This window comes from Chiloscyllium plagiosum, unplaced genomic scaffold, assembly GCF_037043375.1.
Source record: "Chiloscyllium plagiosum isolate Xiang-an unplaced genomic scaffold, Cpla_swu_hap1 HiC_scaffold_25, whole genome shotgun sequence".
Taxonomy (NCBI): Eukaryota; Metazoa; Chordata; class Chondrichthyes; order Orectolobiformes; family Hemiscylliidae; genus Chiloscyllium; species Chiloscyllium plagiosum.
Window position 1 is genome coordinate 52,540,906 of NW_028270163.1, and position 14,017 is coordinate 52,554,922.

A 14,017-nucleotide genomic window follows, 5' to 3' on the forward strand; every position below is an offset into this window, starting at 1 on the left:
GTGCTGTGATGTTCTGTGTCCTGTGGGATTGGTAAAAGTACCATTTCAATAACATCATAAATTTCCTGCTGCCTCTTATACAGGGTGCATTACTTGACTGCTGAAACACCTACTCCTTTTGAGTTGTCGATCGTTTCTTTGTGATGATCAAAATCCTATATTGTGCACAGAAGCCCAACAGCAATCTTAGCACAGATTTGGTCAGGAAGCATTCTGCCATTATTTTTGCTGCATCAGAGTTGAAGAGATTCCAGAAAACTTAACATTATTTTTGTGGGGCCAGGAGCAGCAAGCAATATCTGAAATATTGATTAATTGTTCATTTATTTGGATTTTACTCTTTCCCAGAATTTAAAATATTCTTGCATAATACATCATATCCGCACATCACCCAGTGTGCCAGTATAAGGTCAATTTTGTTCTTTTTTTTAAGCAGTAAGTTAGTTAATGTCAATATGCAGCAAAAACCTTACATCTTTGTTATACTTAATGATAATGAAAGGCATTATGTTCACAAACCTAACATTGTTTTGGTTAAGAGAACATTGAGTCACCAATCAGTGTCATGTACCTGAAACTTGTTACTCTTACGCTAAGATTTAGAAAATGACAAATGTAAAACACCCTCACAAGTAAAAGTTATAAAAATATGATCAATGATACAGTGTGTTGGTGTACTGGAGGGAGCATTGCAACAGAAGCTCAAATATACATGGCAAGCTAATGATGTCAGCTGACCCACAAGAGGGTGGTGTAGAGCAGAAGGCAGACACCAAGTGATATGTTTTGTATTTCATGTTGTTAAATTTTTATAATTTCTTTCATTTTCCACTAATGTCACTGCCAAACACTAACCAAGCGGTGAAGGAACTGACTATCCGGCAAGGTATGAGGGAGAAAATAGCGACAGCAGAAAATTCAAAAAAGGTCAAATGCCTGACTTCACATCGAGTGAATTACATGTGGTGAGGTGTATTCTTGACACAAGAGAGTCAGAACAAACAAAGATAAAATAGAATTGAAAAACTCACTGACAAGTGTTTGATAGTGTTAATGCAGCATTATGATTTGAGCTGGAGTTCACTGTATATTGATATTCAGATAAAGATTTCATTGCAAATAATGTCAATGTATTTTTTTCAGGTCAGCTGTTGCTGATTTTTTGGTTTGATGTCATCTGATCTGATGAATTCAGCCTAATTCAAGCAAGCGAGATGGTAGGATTACATCAAGAGAACTAGAAATTCATTTACTCTGATTGCAGGATGCTTAAAAATGTATGCATGAAGTGAGGTTCCAACAATGCAACTGAAACAGAACATTTAGAAAAAAATATACTGAATCAAGAAATGAGATATGACGGTTTTGGGGTAGTGGAGGGGAAGGACCCATCATTGAAATATCAAAAAGGTATTTTGATATGTAATGAACCATACACATAGCAGAATGATTAGATGTTGGCTTGCTCCAACCTTTTCATTTCTGCCAGCTCCTAGATTAAACTATTACAACTGTTTGGAACCATATAGTTTCAAGCATTCTAAATGAAGAATATTTTGTTGATACAATCCAATGCCTATTATGCCAGCTGAAAATATTGTGACACTGAAAGTAGTGTTAGGTGACACCTCATCCAAGCAAGATCTGTCTATACTGATGGAGAAAGACATATTTGGCTTACTGACAAGGTTATCAAGAACCAAGGCTGATAGAATTAATTTTGATCACCTTGTACTAACTCTTCGTGGTTCACACCTGCCTTCTGTAGTATCTAGAGGATTAGGGAACGAGATGAATTGGATGGAGAAACTTCAGTCTCCAGGGAAAGGAACCTTTCACTCTAATGTGCCTCCAATCCCACAGTTCAACTCAAATAGCTGAAGAATATGCAGTAGTTTAAAGACTTCCCTGATTACATGTACAAAATCTTCTTTTGAGTTACCTGAGAAAATATCTTGATCGTGTGAAAAATAAAAGGACAATTGAGGGTCTCATCGAGTTATCACTTCGATCAAGTTATGTGTCAAGTCACTCACACAATTCCTCTCAACCTAACGGGTCCAGAACCAGAACCTGGATTGTTTCGTCTTTCACCTTTTAGAATGGGTTGCAGGTCTTGGTTCATTCAGATATAAATCCCAGAATTAAAATTCACACAACACTAGGTTATAGTCCAACAGGTTTAATTGGAAACACTAGATTGCAGAGCGCTGCTCCTTCATCAGGTGGTTCATCAGAGAGAGTCTGCGTGAGTGTGTGAATATGTAAGTGTGTTGGTGAGAGAGAGACAGAGTGTATACTGCAGTGGGATCACCTGTAGTGTGGCATGAACCCAAGGTCCCAGTTGACGCCATCCCCATGGGGTATTGTACTTGGTTACCAGCCTCTGCTCGGCCACTTTTCGTTGTTGCCTATCCCGAAGTCCGCCTTGGAGGATGGTCACCTAAAGATCAGAGGCTAAATGTCCCTGACCGCTGAAGTGCTCCCCGACTGGGAGGGAACACGCCTGTCTGTTGATTGTTGTGTTGTGTCCATTCATCCGTTGTTGTAGCGTCTGCTTGGTCTCACCAATGTACAATGCCTCAACCGGGATCTTGGATTCATGTCACACTACAGGTGAGCCGACTACACTATACACACTCTCTCTCTCTTATACACACACACACACTCTTACATAGTGACACATTCATGCAAGCCCTCTGTTGCACACATGCGCTCTCTCTCTCTCTCACACACACACACAAAGACACAGACACCCCCCCCCCCACACACACACACACACCCCACACACAGGTTTATACTCCATCACATCCACACACACACTTTACTAAGCTTTCACACATGAAAACACATTCTCTCTCACACAAGATGGCACGGTGGCACAGCAGTTAACACTGTTGCTTCACAGCGCCAGAGACCCGGGTTCATTTCCTGCCTCAGGCGACTGTGTGGAGTTTGCACATTCTCCCTGTGTCTACATGGGTTTCCTCCGGGTGCTCCGGTTTCCTCCCACAGTCCAAAAATGTGCGGGTTAGGCGAATTGGCCATGCTAAATTGCCTGTATTGTTAGGTAAAGGGATAAATGTAGGGGAATGGGTCTGGGTGGGTTGCACTTCGGCGGGTGGGTGTGGACTTGTTGGGCCGAAGGGCCTGTTTCCACACTGTAAGTAGTCTAATCTAATCATATCACATGCACTCACACTCGCATGCATATATTCTCTCTCATGCACGCACACACACATATAAGTCTATGGGGTGAATTTGTATTTGCAGATACATTCTATTTTGCACAAAAAATGCACCATCTGCAGTCAGTCAATGTAGGCAGTCAATCCCTGTAATATTTTGTAAATTCCACTTTGGAAATAGAACTAGTCTGTCTCAAAATTGGCACACAGACAGACTCTGACCTCACATCTTTAGTGCATTGTCTGAGTTGAGATGTCACCTTTTGTTATAAAACCTTAAGTTATCTCAAGAATGTGACTTAAAAGAAGTTCTGGATTCACATACTAATGAACCAAAACCTGCAACCCATTCTAAAAGATGAAAGACTTAACAATCCAGATTTGTTCAATATATCATTTCAGTTGCATGACACTGTAATCTTTTGCTATAAATTCTGTGTTTTACAATTTTATTCTCATGATGAAGGAGCAGCACTCTGAAAGCTAGTGCTTCCAAATAAACCTGTTGGGTTATAACCTGGTGTTGTGTGATTTTTAACGTTGTCCACTCCAGTCCAACAATGGCTCTTCCACACCATAACAAAAAGTAGTTTGAGTGAACAGTGGGGAACTTTGACTTTGTTGAATAGTATAAAAGTACCAGTATCAATTTCGTCACCTGTGAAACATTGGTCTCAATTTTCTCTGATTTTTTTTGTTCACAGGATGTGGGCGTTACTAGTATTTATTGAAAGGACAGTTAAGGGTCAACAACATTGTACTATCACAAAGTCAACATACACCCATTGTCTCTCCAACCTGACTTTCACCACCTGCAAAGCAACATTTGCTGCAATGATGACGTAATGCCTGCAAATCCGAGTCATTTAATATCTTTTCCCTTCTTTTCTACATTGAAGATTGACAGATGCTGTGAAAACCTCAAGGAGGTGTTTGGTTGACTGGATCACGAATCAAAATGATTAATCTCTGATGGTATCTGGGCTCCGAAAGAATGTGCTTTTGAGAAATATTATCAATAGTATGATTTCTTAATTTGTACAAAATCAAAAATCTCAACATATGTTTAAAAAGTACAAATTAAATGTTGTGCTGCATTTCCAATTAAATATAAAATCGACATTGATAAAATATACTTTGCTGTTTTCTTGGTGAAAAATGCTGAGTTGCCCCGGTCACCTCTTGCTTTCTTACACTTTTCCAAACAATTTTCAATATAAATTGTTGCACTATTAGGCTTTCTTAGAAACTCTCTCATCATTGTTACAGTCATATGGGATTAATACAATTCTTCTTAGTTAATTATTTAAATATTTACTGTTGTAATCTTGGTACCTACAATTTTTGTAGAACTGGACCTGGTCCATGTGACTTTTCTAGTCAATTTTGCTTGAAGTTCAGTTTGAAATTGCAAAATTGCAATATAGTGCAGTGGGATCACAGTAACCTGGAGTGATCACAGAGGTAATCTTATAGAGAGACAAATTATATCATAAACAACAACAGCAAGATTTTATTCAGTCACAGAATGAAGGCATTGTTGGCTAGGCAAGCATTTATTGCCCATCCCTGAGGGCAATTAGGAATCAACTACATTGCTGTGGGTCTGGAGTCACATAGTGGCTTTCTTCCCTAATGAATATTAGTGAATCAGGTGGGTTTTTCCAACCATCAACATGGTCAATATTAGATTCTGAATTCCAGATTTTTATTGAATTCGGATTTCACCATCTCTATAAGGGTTTTGAACCCGGGTCCCTTGAACATTAGCTGAGTTTCTGGATGAACAATTTAGTGATAATATCACTAAATATAGATGAATGCCTTCAAATTAGAATACTCAAATTAATTTTAAAGATTTACTTTTTATATAATGTGAGTCATGAGGTTTATAGTTCATCAATGTCTTTGTTAGCAATGCTTTCTCAGTAGTTGTGCTACTTCATAACATTATTGGACAGTAGTACTAATGAAAAATAAACAATTGACAAAGTAAGCAGTAAAGGTTGACTGACTGATAAAAAAATAATTATTATAGCCAAGTATTATCCAATAGCAACACATTACTTCAGATCATAACATCTATTCATAATAAATTCAGTGACATAGCTGTGAGGAGGACTATAAGTGCTGACTTGTGGGAAATTGCTGTTAAATGGGAAAGGGAAAAAGGCATGATAATACATATATTCTGAAGGCATACAACAAATACTGTAATTCTATTCACAGAGGAACTTGGGTGGATAACCAGTTCAGTTCATTTTTTGCTCGTTGTGTCTGTCAGTCGGCTGACTCAGAGCTGGGTTAGTCCCAATAACAATAGGAAGAGACCCTTAAGTAGTTATTAATTGAACATATAAGTGTTTCAAGGGGCAGCAGGGAAGGAAGGTTGAGCAGGGGCCTTGCCACCAGTGGAGGCAGGAAGACAGCAGGGTTCAAGTACACCACCATTCTTCCGAATTAAATTGCCTTCCTCTGTTCAGGGTTACGATTTCCTACAGCGCAAGATTCCATCCATACTCAACAGAATGAGTAATTTTAAGTGGTTGGGGACATTAAATTGTCAAATGTGTAAAATCTGAGCCCCACTCACCACAAACTCAATTCCTGTCTTAAATGCAACAGGTTTCAGGGTGTCCCAGTAACCTGCCCTGCAGAGAAGGGGTGTCTCTATTTATCATATTCAAGTTAAGCTCTGCTTTTGAATGTTTTGAAGCAAACTGAATTTAGTATCTTCAGCATTCCCTTTTCAGTGGTCAGAAAATACAGCCAAAAGGAAACCAGAGTAACCAGAGTAAAGTAACTACCCTCTGAGTAAAGAAACTACCTCTGTCACCTGTCCTACATCTATCACCCCTCAATGTCCCCTCATGCTAGCTGTCACCATCCGAGGAAAAAGGGTCTCACTGTCCGCCCTATCTGACTCTCTGATTATCTTATATGTCTCAATTAAGTCACCTCTCAACTTTCTTCTCTCTAACGAAAACAGCCTCAGGTCCGTCAGCCTTTCCCTTCATACCAGGCAACATCCTACTAAATCTCCTCTGAACTCTTTCCAAAGCTTCCACATCCTTCCTATAATGTGGTGACCAGAACTGTACGCAATACTCCAAGTGCGGCTACACTAGAGTTTTGTACAGCTGCAACATGACCTCATGGCACCAAAACTCAATTCCTCTACTAATAAAAACTAACACACCGCATGCCTTCATAACAACCTTTTCAACCTGGATGGCAACTTTCAGGGTTCTATGTACAGACACCAAGATCTCTCTGCTCAGCGACACTACCAAGAATCTTACCATTAACCCAGTACTCTGCATTGCTGTTACTCCTTCCAAAGTGAATCACCTCACACTTTTACGTATTAAACTCCATTCGCCACCTCTCAGCCCAACTCTGCAGCTAATCTATGTCCCTCAGTAACCTACAACATCCTTTGGCACAATCCACAATGGTACCGACCTTATTGTCATCCACAGATTTACTAACCCATTCTCTACACCTTCATCCAGGTTATTTATAAAAATGACAAACAGCAATGGCCCTAAAACAGATCCTTGCGGTACATCACTAGTAACTGAACTCCAGGATGAACATTTCCCATCAACCACCAATCTCTGTCTTCTTTCAGCCAATTTCGAATCCAAACCGCTAAATTACTCTCAATCCCATGCCTCTGTATTTTGTGCAATAGCCTACTGTGGGGAACCTTATCAAACGCCTTACTGAAATCCATATACACCACATCAACTGCTTTACCGTCATCCACCTATTTGGTCGCTTTCTCAAAGAACTCGATAAGGTTTGTGATGCGCAACCTACCCTTCACAAAATTGAGTTGACTATTCCTAATCAACTTACTCCTCTCTGGATGATTATAAATCCTATCTCTTGTAACCTTTTCCAACACTTTATCCACAATTGAAGTAAAGCTCACTGATCTATAATTATTAGGGTTGTCCCTACTATCCTTCTTGGACAAGGGAACAACATTTGCTATCCTCCAGTCTTCCGGCACTATTCCTGTAGACAATGATGACATAAAGATCAAAGCCAAAGGCTCTGCAATCTCCTCTCTGACTTCCCAGAAAATCCTAGGATAAATCCCATCCGGTCCAGGGGATTTACCTGTTTTCACACTTTCCAGAATTGCTAACACCTCCTCCTTGTGAACGTCAATCCCATCAAGTCAAGTAGCCTGTATCTCAGCATTCTTCTTGATAACATTGTCTTTTTTTCTGTGTGAATACCGACAAAAAGTACTCATTTACCGTTTCCCTTATCTCCTCTTACTCCACGCACAACTTCCCACCACTATCCTTGATTGGCCGTAATCTTAGTTGAGAGTGTGTTGCTGGAAAAGCACAGCAGGTCAGGCAGCATCTGAGGTGAAGGAAAATAGATGTTTCGGATGGGAGCCCTTCATCAGGCCTGAAACGTCAATTTTCCTGCTCCTAGGATGCTGCCTGACCTGCTGCGCTTTTCCAACAACACACTCTCAATTCTGATCTCCAGCATCTGCAGACCTCACTGTCTCCTGGCCCTAATCTTATACTAGTCATTATTTTATTCCTGATATACCTATAGAAAGCCTTAGAGTTTTCCTTGATACTATCCACCAATTCTCATGTCCCCTCCTGGCTCTTCTTAGCTCTATCTTTGGGTCTCCCCTAGCTAACCTGTAACTCTCAAGTGCCCTAACTGAACCTTCATGTCTCATCATAACATAAGCCTTCTTCTTCCTCTTGACAAGAGATTCAACTTCTTTAGTAAACCACGGCTCTCTCACTCGACAACTTCCTCCCTGCCTGACAGGTACATACTTATCAAGGACACTTAATAGTTGTTCCTTTAATAAGCTCCACATTTCAGTTGTGCCCCTGCGGTTTCCTTCCCCATCCTATGACTTGCCTAATCTCATGGTAATTGCTTTTCCCCCGGCTATAACTCTTCCCCTGCTGTATATACCTATCCCTTTCCATCGCTAAAGTGAATACAACCAAATTGTTGTCACTATCACCAAAGTGCTCACCTACCTCCAAATCTAACACCTGGCCGGGTTCATTACCCACTACAAATTCCAATGTGGCCTGTCTTGTTGGACTGTCTACATACTGTGTCAAGAAATCCTCCTGCACACATTGGACAAAAACTAACCCATCTAAAGTACTTTTATCCACGTCAGAACCAAGGCTGTAATAAAGTCAAGCGTTGAGTGGCGTGGAGGAGCCTAAACTAGGCATCACTGATCAGGTTTTTGCTGAGCAGATGCAGCTTGATGGCACTTTTCTGATGATTGAGAGTGGACTGATGGGATAGTAATTGGCCAGGTTGGCTTTGTCCTGCAATTGGGCAATTTTCAGGTGAATGGCAGTGTTGTAACTGTATTGAAACACAAACCTTCAGTACTATTACTGGAATGTTGTCAGGGCCTGTCACCTTTGCAGTATCCAGTGTCTCCTTAGGGACAGTTAATACAGGACTGAAGGTATTATATCTGAATGCATGCAGTATGAGTAATAAGGTAACTGAGCTTGTGCAGATCAAAAATGGCAGGTATGATGTGCTGGGCATCACGGAGATGTGGCTGCAAGGGGATCAGGGTTGGGGGCTGAATATTCAAGGATATAGATCATATTGAAAAGAAAGGCAGGTAGACAGATGGGGTAGAGTTGCCTTATCAGTAAGGAATAAAATTAAAATCAATAGTAAGAAACCAAGCAGGGTCAGATAATGCAAAATCTGCGTCGGTGGAATTAAGGAAATGCAAAGGGCAAAAGAGAGGCAAAAGTGGACATTGGACTGCTGGGAAATGACGTTGGAGAGGTTGTAGTGGGGAACAAGGAAATGGCTGAGGAACTGAATAATTACTTCGCCTCAATCTTCATAATAGAAGACATGAGTAATATCCAAAAAATTGAAGAGAGTGAGGAGGCAAAGCTGAGCATGGTGGCCATCAACAAAGAGAAGGTGCTAGAAAAACGAAATGGCCTGAAGATGGACAAATTACCTGGACCAGATGGACTACACCTCAGCGTTTTAAGAGAGAGAGCTAAAAAGATAGTGGAGGCATTAGTGATGATCTTTCAGAAATTATTAGAATTAGGGTTGGTTCCAGAGGACTGGAAAATCTAATGTGAAATCCCTGTTTAATTTGGGAGTAAGGCAAAAGACGGAAAATTACAGACTGATTAGCCTAACCTTTGTCGTGGGTAAGGTCCTGGAATCCATAATGAAGGATGATATTTTTCAATATTTGGAAGTGTTTGGAAAAATACAGCAAAGTCAGCATGGTTTCATCAAGGGGAGGTCATGCCTGTAAAATCTGCTAGAATTCTTTGGGAAGTAACGAACAGGTTAGACCAAGGAGAGCCAATGGATGTTATCTACCTGGTCTTTGACAAGCTGCTGCACAGGAGGCTACTGAGTAAGATAAGGGTCCATGGTGTTAGAGGCAATGTGCTAGCATTCTGGCTAAGTTTACTAATGATACAAAGTTGGGTAGAGGGACAGGTAGCATTGAGGAGGCGGAGAGGCTGCTGAAGGATTTGGTCAGGCTAGCAGAGTGGGCAAAGAAGTGGCAGATGGAGTACAACGTGGAAAAGTGTGAGGTCATGCACTTTGGTAAGAAGAACAGAGGCATGGACTATTTTCTAAATGGGGAGAAAATGCAGAAGTCTGAAGTGCAAACAGACTTGGGAGTTCTAGTCCAGGATTTTCTCAAGGTAAACTTGCAGTTGAATCAGCAGTTAGGAAGGCAATGTAATGATGACATTTATTTTGAGAGGAATTGAATGTAAAAGCAGGACTGTACGTCTGAGGCTCTATAATGCGCGGGTCAGATCACATTTAGAGTATTGTGCACAGTTTTGGGCCTCATATCTCAGGAAGGATGTACTGGCCCTGGAGCGTATTCAGAGAAGGTTCATGAGAATGGTTCCAGAAATGAAAAGCTTAACATATGAGGAACATTTGAGGACTCTGGGTCTATAATCGATCGAGTTTAAAAGAATGAGGGGGGTCTAATTGAAACATACAGAATACTGAATAGCCTGGACAGAGTAGAAATTGGGAAGATATTTCCATTGGTAGGAGCGACTAGGGCCCAAGGGCACAGTCTTATAGTAAAGGAAGACCTTTTAGAATGGAGATAAGGAGAAACTTCTTTAGCCAGACAGTGGTGAATCTATGGAATTCATTTCCACAGAAGCTGTGAAGCCAAGTCATTGATTTATTTAAGACTGAGATAGATCGATTCTTGAGTATCAAGGGGATTAAGGATTATGGAGAGAAAGCGGGAGAATGGAGTTGAGAAACTTATCAGTCATGATTGAATGGCAGAGCAGATGGGCCGAATAGCCTAATTCCTGCTTCTGTCTTATAGTCCTACTTCTTGATAATCATATGGAAAGAATCAAATTGGCTGTAGACTGGTATCTGTAACGCTGGGGACCACTGGAGGAGGCTGAGATGAATCGTTCACTCGGCACTTCTGGCTGAAGATTGCTGCGAATGCCTCAGCCTTATCCTTTGCACTGATGTACTGGGCTCTTCCATCATTGAGAATGGGGATATTTGTGGAGCCTCCTACTCCAGTGAATTGTTTAATCTCATTCAGGACTAGATGTGGCAGAACAGTAGAACTTAGATCTGATTCATTGGTTGTGGGATTGTTTAGCTCTGTCAATCACTTGCTGCTTATGCTGTTAGGCATGGAAGTATTCCCACTGTGTCGACACCTCATCTTCAGGCATACTTGGTACTGCTCCTGCATGCCCTCCTGGACTCTCCAATGATTTCCTGGCTTGATGGTAATGGTTGAAGTGGGGGATTGGTGGGCCATGAGGTTACACTGGGGTGACCAAACTTTTATTTTAATGGGCTGCATAATGTTTATTTTCAGTAATGTTTGAGATAAACAATATCTGCTTCCAGGTATTAATAAAACGGGCAGGCCTGTTTCTCACCGGATAGCATATTGTACTTAAATATATATATTTAAAAGCTCTTTCTTGAATAGAACCCAATATAGGGAAAGTGAGGACTGCAGATGCTGGAGATCAGAGTCGAGTGTGGTGCTGGAAAAGCACAGGTCAGGTAGTATCCGAGGAGCAGGAGAATCGACGTTTTGAGCATAAGCCCTTCATCAGGGGATATCCAGGGCACATCAGCCCTTCTTGATGAAGGGCTTATGTCTGAAACGTGGATTTCCCTGCTCCTCGGATGCTTCCTGATCTGTGCTTTTCCAGCACTACACTCTCTACTTGAACACAATATACCTGATTTCCTCACACCATTCCACTCTAACCTCTTGGCTCTCTCCAGGCCTAACTCCAGCCATCAATGAATGGTCCATGAACATCCATTTGAAAATTATTGGACTATAAGAACAGCCTCAGTACAATTTAACTCCTGAAGCCTTGGTATTGTTGCAGTTAATTTGTACCACACCTTCTCCCATAGTGTAGTGCCCATAAATGAATTCACTTGGGGTAGGAGCAGATTAAACCTTGCTGACCCAGCATTGGTCATTAAGCAGCCCAACTACATGGTCTGACTGGGATGACATGCAAAATCAGTGGCTCTCACTTTTTAATTTGGTGCTCAATACTAGCAAAGCACTGGCTGATGTGGCCCTTGATTTCATTGCTCATGCTTGACCATTTTATTACCTTCCTCAAACACACAAAACTGAGATCACTTTGTCCCCTATTTATCCATGATTAGTTTTGCACAATATAAACTGGCCAAATGATTTAGGGAATTGCTACAACCAGTTGTGAGCAAGTTTGCCACTTACAGAGGGAAGAACTTCTTCATATTTGAGAGGGATATATTTAAAAAAAAAATATCATTTTATTTTCTTTATTTTTTATTGTGAACTGAAATGGAAGAAAAAAAAATGTAAAACCAAGGACTGCGGAAGGAATTGCTGCACTTTAAAATCAGTTACTGAAATGTACTACAAGTTGAATTCAAACTGCTGCTTTACAAACAGTTAGGTCGGTGAAAAAAGATGAAATGGCACTGAGGTGTGAGAGTGAGATTGGCCAGTAACAGGTAGCTACTTAGCTTCTGCAACTGGTCATAATTGCACAAACCAAAGGTCAATAACATGATGATACTTTTCTGATTGATTCTTTGGAAGTTGAACAGCTTGTGAGTGTGAATGACATAGTGGCAAGTTTTCTAGACTAGAAGAAGCAAGCTCTGACCCTGTATCTGTCTGCAGGATGCAGTGACCCTTTTTCAGAACCAAAACATTGATCCTTCTTTTTCTGGTTGAAAGCCCAGCATACCAACAATGGGTGTCAAAAATGATGTTTTGGCAATATTGCCCTCACCCTGAAGCATTGCCCTCCACACCTTAACAGTATTGATGACTATTGGACCTTGGCAATATTCCTTAACTGTTCTCATTTTGTCTAAGAACAGCAGACTAATAAGGGAGCACCTTGCCTCAGATGCTTTGATGTCCAACCAAAGTGCGTGAGTATTCCCCTGGGCGTAATCATTCATGTAAGGTAGCAATAAGTTTAACTGATAGTTTTTGATATCTGGGAGGCCCACTCCTCCCAGTCTGTAAGGTAGCTGCAATTTAATCAATTTAATTAGGGGTCGCTTGCAATACCAAATACCAATACCTTCTAAATATTTGCTTAGTAAAAAGCAAAGGAAGCATTCACATAGACTCCAACAGGCGGGACAGAATGTTCATTTTCATGAGGACTATCTGACCTAACCAAGAGATCGGAAGCACCTCCCATCTACGAAGGTCCAGCTTGATTCTGTCAAATAAATGGCAAAACTGGCTTTAAATAGCTGACCAAAAACAGAAGTAATAAATATACCTAAGTAGAGAAAGCTGTCCTGCAACCATCTAAAAGGGAACTGAGATCCGCCCTCAGGATCAGGCACTCTCGGGAGACCACTCATGGGCATTGCCTCTGATTTGGCAAAATTGATCTTATAACCTGAGAAGCCACCAAATAAATTGATGAATTGTATCAGGTGTGGCACTGACACTGTTGGGTTGATAAGAAGACAAGAACGTCATCCACATACAGTGTGATCTTATGTGACTTCATCCTCCCTTCTGGAGCAGTTATACTGTGATTCCTAAGTATTGCCTCCGCGGTTCAATCACCAATGTGAAAAATAATGGTGACAAGGGCCAGTCCTATTGATTGCCACTACAAATATTAAAATTGCTTGACCGTACACCATTGGTAAGGACCTCGGCAAGAGGATCACTATACAAAACCTCCACCCACCTGATGAAGGTCTCACCGAGGCCAAACCGCTTTAAAGTATGAAAAAGACCGTGTCAAATGCCTTTTCCACATCTAAGGAGATCACCAATCGCTGTCCTGATCACTGCTGACATACTTGTTAAATAATCTCCTGACATTATCCGTCGATCTGCGACCTTTCATGAACTCCGTCCAGTCCTCCTTAATATTGGAAGGCAGTACAGTTTCTAGCCTTAATGCCATAGTCTTAGATAGGATTTTGAAGTCGACATTCAGGAGTGAAATGGGCCTTTCAGAAGCACAGTCCTCCGGGCCTTCCCTTTTTTAAGAGTGAGAGAGATGTTCGCTTCTCTCAGAAATGGTGGGAGGAGGCCACGACTGTGAGAGTCATTAAACATACTAGGCATCGGCCCTGACAATATACTTATAAACTCCTTATAGAATTCACTGGGGAGCCCGTCAGGACCAGGTGCCTTTCCATTCTGGAGCTGCCTCACAGCCTCCTGCATTTCTTATTCTGATAATGGGGCAGGAGAGAGACTCTTGTTCAGGGGTGACTCCCGGAAGATCCAA

At 41.1% G+C, this 14,017-nt stretch overlaps 1 protein-coding gene across 1 annotated transcript in view; it reads right to left on the reverse strand.

Moving 5' to 3' along the window:
• Positions 1–14,017, reverse strand: part of LOC122562276 (cytoplasmic phosphatidylinositol transfer protein 1-like) — a 291,671-nt gene that overhangs the window by 189,574 nt on the left and 88,080 nt on the right. Inside the window, exon 3 of the mRNA XM_088000734.1 lies at positions 4,528–4,635. Within this exon, the coding sequence (XP_087856860.1) occupies positions 4,528–4,635 (108 nt within the window). The remainder of the gene's footprint in view (positions 1–4,527; positions 4,636–14,017) is intronic.